We start from the raw sequence: 8,930 nt of genomic DNA on the forward strand, positions 1-8,930 counted from the left end.
TCCCGGGTAGAATAGGTCTTCAGCAACCCATGCTTGCCACAAAAGGCGACTATATGCTTGTTGTACGGGTGGCCAGGCTCTCTGATTTGGTTGACACATGTCATCGGTTTCCAATTGCGCAGATCGATGATCATGCTGTTGATCACTGGATTGCCCGGTGCAGACTCGATTTTTACAGACCGCTGCTATATAGCTGGAATACTGATAAGTGCGTTGTAAAACATAACTCACTCACTCCTGAGTCTATAATAAATCAAGATCCTTATGTTCATAACACATTATCTTAACACTTTTATTGCTGAACGGGTACAATATGTGTCTGAGGAATGGTATAGATTGTTCTCATTACAAGCAACCGTTGTGGTCCCTTTGTCATGTTGCACTATTTGACCGTTCAACACGTGTCGAGCGCAGGTTGGTTGGTAAGATAGATGTGCATGGTTGAGAGCCGGCCCTGCTTGCTAAGACAGTCAGGTACTGGGTTCAGGAAGGCCTGCAGGACAAAGTCCAATATCAGATATCGCAATCATGCATAGATCAACATAAGAAGTAGACACTGTCTTTCTAGCTATAAACAACCATGTATCTGTCTAACTGACATTAGGAGAAATATGTTCGGGCCCCCGGTCTAGAGGGGGGTCACTCGTAGATCTGCCAAGGCACCCAACCCACAAACACCAAGGGGCCGATGGTTAAGGAATTTTATGGAATACATGCTATTTCATGTACATCTTCTACGTGAACGCTTTGGTCCTAATCAGAATACCACAGTGAGGCACTTTCTATGTAAATACAATATCAACACTGTTTTCTGCGCAGTGTTAAAAATAACACACTATGACGTCATTATACCCTTGGACGTCCTTTTACCCCCGTCAATAATCGCAGAGATATGATGTTGACAATGTTTCTTGCATTGTGTTAAAAATGACAAACTATGACCTCATTATACTCTTGGACGTCCGTTTACCCTCGTCAACAATCGTCGAGATATGACGTTGACAATGTTTTCTGTATAGAAGCACATACCGTCAACAATGCTACACTATGACCTCACCTTCCACCGGGGGGTCAACTAACGTTACGTCAACTATCACGCTGATACGTTAACAATGTTTTCGCATATGGCATGCACAGCATATATACACTATACCGTCAACGTCCACTATCACATTTATTTCACGTTAACATTTTGTTTTAGATCAGATGATTTAGCGTCAGCAATGATAACCTTTGACGTCAACGTCGAAAGGTTTGCTTTAACCCCATGTTAGTACAACGTCAACAAGATCTTCAGCGTTGTGTCAAAAAAGCCGTGGTGAAAACAAGGTCATATTATAGGTGGAAAATGTATATGTTTGAACTGTGCAGGTAATAACACAATTATGCTGACTATTATATCAAAGAGGCATGAAACGTACCCCAATTACACTTTGTGGTGGATGCTCATAGCGAGACGAAGAAAGGTCAGCGTTGAAAGCCCATCCGAAAGCGTTCAGTTTCCCGCCATTGTACAGCAAGAAAACGGGGTAGAAGTCATCACAATTCATGTCCTTCCGTATGTTGTACCAATAGTGCATTCCTTGAACACGTCAGAAAACGGTGAGTTACAGCTCATGATGACAAATTCATAATTACACATATTACGTCTTGAAGCAGTAGGGTGTGTAATTGCATTGATATTGCTCTACAATAACACTGTTCTGTCGCGATTAACAGGTTCTCCATATGTGTTTGTTGTCTAACGCCACACTAAGTAATATTACATCTATATGACGGCAGTCTGTAAATAATCCAGTCTGGACCAGACAATTCAGTGATCAACGACATGAACATCGATCTACGATACTGAGATAGAATGACATGTGTCGACCAAATTATACTCATCAATCTCCAGATCCGGTTAATCGTCAAACATGGGTTACTGAACCAATTCTAACCACGGGGTTCATTCGGTATACAAAAATAGAGCCGCGTATTTTAGCACCACCGTGTACACAGAACTCTGAAACCGCAAAATTGAATGAAACGAAGTCCACGAAAGACGTATGTTTGCGATAAATATTTTCTTATACATAATTTAGTAATTTCATGTATAGTATTATACTGGTGCGTGCGTACGTGACCGTGCGTGTGCATGTGTGTGCGCGTGTGCCCATTATGCAATGTTTCATAACAGTGCAAGGTAGGCACAGTTTCAATATTGCCCACTCACCCATTGAAGGGAAGCAGTGACCTTTGACCCACTTTGTGTTTTGCACGCCGGTCTCCTGGCCAGGTATCTTCAGCACTTGGGATGGACTGGTACCATTCTGGATAAACAGACCTGTCCCGGTACCCTGGGAACTAAACATACTGCTGGTTCTACCCTTGCTGCAGATTGTACCTGAAACAATAGCAACTATAAACATACCAACAAGGAGAACAGGGGACGATTTAGCAGTCATACGTCTACATCGCAATGTGTGAGAAAGAGCCACTGGCCCGCTAGCTCGTGGCTAGTACAAATCAAGTCCGGCCAGTAAATCTCCACAGTTGCTGGCCCGACTGGCCAGTGAATTTCCATGGAGTCATTTTGTAAGCGTATAACTCTCTCCGGCTTGTTAAGTTATAATACACTTCATAACAATGTTCATCATAATAGCCGGTTAATGATGACACCTGTGTCATGCTCAAAATACCTTTTTCTCATCTATTTTTGTAATCTTTTGATTTGTTTTTACATTAAAATTTCGGACTAATGAATTAGTCTGTGGGCTAATAACTTCAGGCATAGCTAACCAGACTGGCTAGCCAGTTCGGAAACTATTTGGCTCACTTGCCATGCGCCGTATTTGTATTGCAGACAAATCGCCATACAATTTGTTGTCCAAATTTAATTGATCCGAATCTCTAGGACACATCACGTGCCATCTTTTGATGGAACAGACGCATTGGGTGAGTGAGTGAGTGAGTGAGTTTTACGACGGGTTCAATTTTCCACATGGGTACAATGTGTGAAGCCAATTGCTGGAATATCGCTGAAGACTGCGTAAAACTAAACTCACTCACTATACCGTCATCATTACTGCACGCTTGCTCGGTATGGAGAATCATCAACCGTTGTACTATAAAACATGAATAAAACACATTGATGGTGGGTTATATACTACTGGTTTGTATACTGACTTGGGTCGACAAAGTAGGCTGTGATGAACTGTTTCCCGTCGGCCATGACAAATGGGTGGTCCTTCAGAGGACCATGTGGGTAGCCATTTTGAAGCGTTGCGGGGATCTACAACAGCAGGTTGTTGGCATCAAGAGGGTAACACGTTCATTGTTTCATTACTCGTTGTTTGATCGTTTGATTAATATCGATATCTCACTAATGATGCATGTTGTATTCTCGGACGTGCTCCCTTAAAGAAATACAATGAACACCCAATCTAAAAATCAATTGTTTGAATGGTTTGTTTTGATATATTCCATCGCAAATAACAGGTGCAGTTTTTGAAAAACAAACGATGTGACTGGGGGAAGGCATCAAAGATCAATAATGGATATTGTGATCTAATATCGCACTACCTGGCATAGGGTCATGTTATCTAAACAGGGATTACTGCACGAGTGTCTGACCATCAAAAGAAACGCAAGTTTCGAAAAATAAAATCTTATAGACGTAAGAGTTCATGTTTGTCTTCTGTTTAAAAACTTTACAAAAAATCAGAGTTGCGTTTCTTATGCTGTTCAGTATATGTTGTTTTTTCAAGCTGTTTACGACTCTTTGCAAAACATTTGGAAGTGGGGTGGACGTGAATACATGTCACGTAAAATGGACAGCAGCTTCTGTTTACTCTTTATACGACGTTTCAGTGCTAATTCTTGTTCCTTGTCCAGGTGAATGACGGCTCAGTGCACAGGGTAATTATATAGACATGCTATATATTGTTATCTTTGAAAATTAACCTACTTATATAAGACATCGTCTGATTTCACACAAGCCATATCTCCAGTAGAACACAGTTTTAGATGATAAATTATTATCTCTGCACGTTCTCGTCCCTTGGGTTGCGTAAACTCGTATAAAATATAGAGGAAAGTTGTTATCCATAAAACGTCTCACGAATGAATGTTTACACGTTTTATCAGAAGCTATCTAACAAGAGAATGGGAACAGTCATTTGTTTCTTACATACCCCCAAATTACACCACGTGAGTCTCGAATCTCTGCACATTTTGTCTTTGCTCATGAATACACAACACATTAACACACAACACATTAGTAATTTGTGACGTCATCCGCTCTAGCGTTATATATTCATTTTAATGTAACCCTCTACGAAACGGTTCCCTCCATCAACGCGATGATCACAGTCAAAACAAGATAAGACCTACGAACATTTATAAACTCTAGATAAACATAAAACATCGACATAGACGTAACAGAATTGGAATAAAGCACGATTAACTAAACCAAAGAAAGCTACAACAAGGAAAGCATTCCGACGAACTCTGACCTTATGTCATCATTATCATGGAGTAGCCAATCACAGACCTAGAATTCTAGGTTATCTGAAAAGGTTTTCTCGCACAAAGGTATGTAAGACATGGGGTTTTCGTGTCAGATTTCAGATTAAATCTTCATTACGATCTAGTCAAAAACAAGTCAAATGATAAAATGAGTTCTTTTGAAACTGTAATCGTAAAAATTACAGAATACCAAGAGGTATGAAAACTGTGTACTTCTGGAGTTGTACAGTATAGTGCAGTATATTGTATACTCAGATGGCTTTGTGCTATGTACTGTATACTCGTAGAGCAATGATATATGAAAACTCACCCCGGCCTGTATCCCGGCGATGTAGCCGTTGACGTCGTACAACAGCACGACGGCGGTGTCACCGGACAACGCGTAACGCTTGCCGGCGAAGCTGGAATGAGCTGTTGAGGAGATGTCAAGTATATTTTCAAAGTGTTCAAATATGTTTTAATGTCTCATTAATACAATCGCAATACATTAGAAATATGACAAGCTGTGAAAGTAATGAGATTTTGTTTCAAGTACTCTTTGGGAACGCGTAGGTATAATACTTGGCCACTAATAATTATAATAATTTCAGAAGCCTAATATCTAAAAAATAAACTCAGCAATCTGGGTATCTTCCCTTTGCCTTTTAGCAAACATTTGGAGACTTTCAACAATCTCGTCAAAAGACCTACAGCAGGAACGAAAGAGTGCATGTCGGGTCTGTCGATGAAATGTTAAATGAAAAGGAACGAAATGTGAAACGATATCTAAGACTTCATGTTCAGGGGCCGTTAATAATTTATGGCTGTCGAGGTCCCTTGATCCGTTTAAACTGTATCCTGGTAAGGCTTGTACTTTGTACCGGCAGGGTCTTAAATAATTCTTCTGGTGACGAATTACAACTCCAAGTATTGATCGTGTTTGGCCTAGATAAAGAGTATCACATAGTGTATCGAACACTGTATTTTAGGGTATGGTGGAAGCAACTGCATATTGTATCACACATATTATATCTGTCACAGCGCACAGCATCATGTAGGATGTCTATTATGGTACAGTTTTTGTATCATGTATCGGGCAGCGACGAAGGTGTCGTGGTAGCAGGTCGTACCTCCACAGTCCGAGATCATGGTCCACCCCGCCGACTTGGCAGCCGACTCCGTCCTTGGAAGACTGCTGAAGGCATTGGGGCTGAAGATGTTGGCATCCCACGTCACTGAGAACGACGATAGCAACATAGAAACCAGATACAGTCATTCTTAAACAACAGTCATATAAAGTTTTACAACAAATCCCTAGCAACATTCACCTAACTTCTTGAACATACTTTATCCTCAAATAAATTTCAAAAAGCATCTGTCTGATTGAACATGTTTTCTTGTATATTGGCATGATATGAATTTTTTAAATATTCGAAACTAGACAGGCCAGTTATCGATGTTGTGAGCAAAGATCCATCCCTCGATTTGCAAACATCTAAATCACCGAGCATGACAACTCGTTTTCAGATTATCGCTTCTTAGGGCAACCAAAGCTTCCAAGGGCACATCAAGTTCTCAACCAAGATCCGCATGTGTTGGGTTGGGTTTTTTTTGTTGTTGTTGTTGCTTGTTTTAAAAAATGGCGAATCGCTGACAATGACAATTTCGTTATCAACATGATTGTTTGCATTGAAATGCTAGCGCAATATCAAAGCAAGACTGAACTACAGTGCCTCTCATCCCAAGAATTTCGATTAAAATGTAACACTTTTCTCCAAATTTCTGATTGTGAGGTCCATTTCCGGTGACACCATCGTGACATTGTTGTAATATTGCTAAAGCGCCGTACAATCAAACTCACGTGCACACTTACGCTCGTTCTGTTTACAAGAAAGATTAAAAAGAATAGAATCTCACCTTTAAGACCATTCCATGTCTTCGCTGCAAAGAAATAAAATAGTAATGAAGATTTAACACAATACACAAAATCCTTAAAGGGAGGTAACCACGGGTCCTATGATCTAAATATAAATCAATCATCAAGACTTTTAATACATTTTAATATTTTCCATTTAAAGAAAAGCTGGGAACAACTTTCAGGTGGAATATCTTTCAAAAAAGGGACAACTTAAGGATATCAGGTGTTTTTGGTTGCTGCTATAATAAGGATGTTCAAATCAGTATAATTCTTCTCTATAATAAAGACGGTGAGATTGTCCCCCTTATAATAAACAAAAGCTGATATCATATTTTTCCCCTAATGAAGTTGAGATTGTTCCCCATATATAAAAAGTTGATTTCAACCTTTTCTCTTATAATAAAGACGTTGAAAACGATAAGTTCCTCCCTAATAATGAAAAGGTTGCCACCAATACATTTTTCGCTCATAATAAAGAAGTTCAGATTTTCCCCCTCCATATGTGTCACTTCTAAACGCCAGTACTCAATGAAAGAACTTACGTCCGAAGTCAAACAGGAAGGCCTGAGAACATCCAATGAGCACTCCGATAATGCACGCCGACAGCATGATGACCGAACGCAGTGGGACTGAATCTAACAGCTGGTCACCGTTCCTAAATAACCAAATGTGCCCTACTATCTTATCTATTTCATAAGAGGTGGGGAGACCTTATTTACAACCATTAATCTGAGGGCACTAAGGGCAAGGGGAGATATTTCATTTCTGTTTTTGCTTTGTAATGGCAGGTACCATTTGACATCAATGACCTCTCATGTGTTCAGGGCGTGTCTTGGGGGCCATGAGGTTGTCCAGTGGTCAGTGACGCTCATGACGCCCAAAACAGGGTTCAATTTCCCTAGAAGTGTAAAGTCCATCTCTTGTGTCTCCCGTCGTGATATTGATGGAATATTGCTAAGAAAGAGGTGAAACCAATATCTCTCACTCTGAACGCGTCTGTCCAGTACAAGCTGGCAGGGATGGCAAGTGATAGAAGTGGTACAAGTTTTGTAGTCTTACACAATCTGTTAAATCTAAACACGAAATTCCCATACCACTGAAATAATTTCTACACAATTACTGCATTAGCGTCTTTGGATTTCTTAGCAAATGCTGGAACATAATAGGTTTCAGAAAATGTTGGATGTTTCTAAAACACAAGATATGCTTGATCCATTAATTAAGTAATCAATTCATTCGTTCGTTCGTTCAATTAATGACCGTGGTGATAACAATGCTGGAACTTAAAAGACCTGCAGTCACGCCTTCACCACAGGTTTGGAAACAAAGATTCAGAAATGAGGACATACCACGTGGTTTCTGTTGGGTTCAAGTTCTAGGACGTCATACAAAATGCTCTACAGATTAGCAAATTGACTGACTTACGGTGTTTATATCAAGTTTGCCTACTGAGATACCGAGACACTGTTAAACATGGACACCCAGCCAAAGTACACACAATACCGACTCCGTGTACGATATATGAAAATCTTTTGGGTCGACCTCCCGTTTACGAAACCCTATCAGTGTGACAAGACAGCTTGTTAGCTAGCTAGCTAGCTAAATAAATAAACGTTTAATGGGTGTTCGGGCAACTGGGCCCATTCACACCTTGCCCATCATAAAGGTGTGCCACGTTTCTGAACTGTACCAAAGTACTAAAGCTGCTACACGCTTTAAAATAATGAAGAATGCCATTCTGGACACCACTGCGAGCACAACAGTCCACTCAATGAGCTATCAATATTGAGAGTTGTACGAGTGAGTGAGTTTGACCACATCGAAGTCCTGTGGAAGACCACTTTTTGACAGTTCGGTGTCGTCTGCATATTTCTCAAATTAACAGTCATGGGAGGAGATGACGGCTGAGAGTGGTTGAACATATAAAGTAAATAAACATCTAAAACATCTCTACTTAATTCATTAAATGGTCGAGTATATTAGGCAATCTGTTGAGACATCAACACTGCGGCATCACAGTAGGTCTTCCTAACACAATAATACTAAACACTGAATTATCACAGACAACTGTAAACAAAACAGTTGGATGAATTTCATATAGAGTCATCACAACCAATTTGAAACAGGTAAGAAAGAGGGTCAGGAGTGTTACTGCAGTTGGGGGAGGTTACATCATATTTGAGTGAGTGAGTGCGTTTAGTTTTACGCCACACTCAGCAATATTCCAGCTATATGGCGGCGGTCTGTAAATAATCGAGTCTGGACCAGACAATCCAGTGATCAACAACATGAGCATCGATCTGCGCAAATGGGAACCGATGACATGTGTCAACCGAGTCAGCGAGTCTGACCACCCGATCCCGTTAGTCGCCTCTTACGACAAGCTGAGTCGCCTTTTATGGCAAGCATGGGTTGCTGAAGGCCTGTTCTACCCCGGGACCTTCACGGGTCACATCATATTTGAGCTTATTTGTTGATTTGTTATTAGCCTCAAGCGACAATGGTTATTATCATTACAAATGGG

The 8,930-nt window shown here is 40.5% G+C and overlaps 1 protein-coding gene across 1 annotated transcript; it reads right to left on the minus strand.

The window, feature by feature from the left end:
* Window positions 1-265: 265 nt before the first annotated feature.
* LOC137265400 (uncharacterized) lies at window positions 266-7,074 on the minus strand. Its single transcript, XM_067800800.1, has 8 exons — window positions 6,949-7,074; window positions 6,406-6,429; window positions 5,619-5,723; window positions 4,820-4,920; window positions 3,169-3,274; window positions 2,216-2,386; window positions 1,422-1,582; window positions 266-493 (listed from the first exon to the last, which is right to left on the minus strand). Exons 1-8 carry the CDS (start codon window positions 7,013-7,015, stop codon window positions 395-397), a joined length of 834 nt encoding a protein of 277 aa, XP_067656901.1. The 5' UTR covers window positions 7,016-7,074; the 3' UTR covers window positions 266-394.
* Window positions 7,075-8,930: the final 1,856 nt, after the last annotated feature.

Source organism: Haliotis asinina, chromosome 15, assembly GCF_037392515.1.
Source record: "Haliotis asinina isolate JCU_RB_2024 chromosome 15, JCU_Hal_asi_v2, whole genome shotgun sequence".
In the NCBI taxonomy this organism is placed as follows: Eukaryota; Metazoa; Mollusca; class Gastropoda; order Lepetellida; family Haliotidae; genus Haliotis; species Haliotis asinina.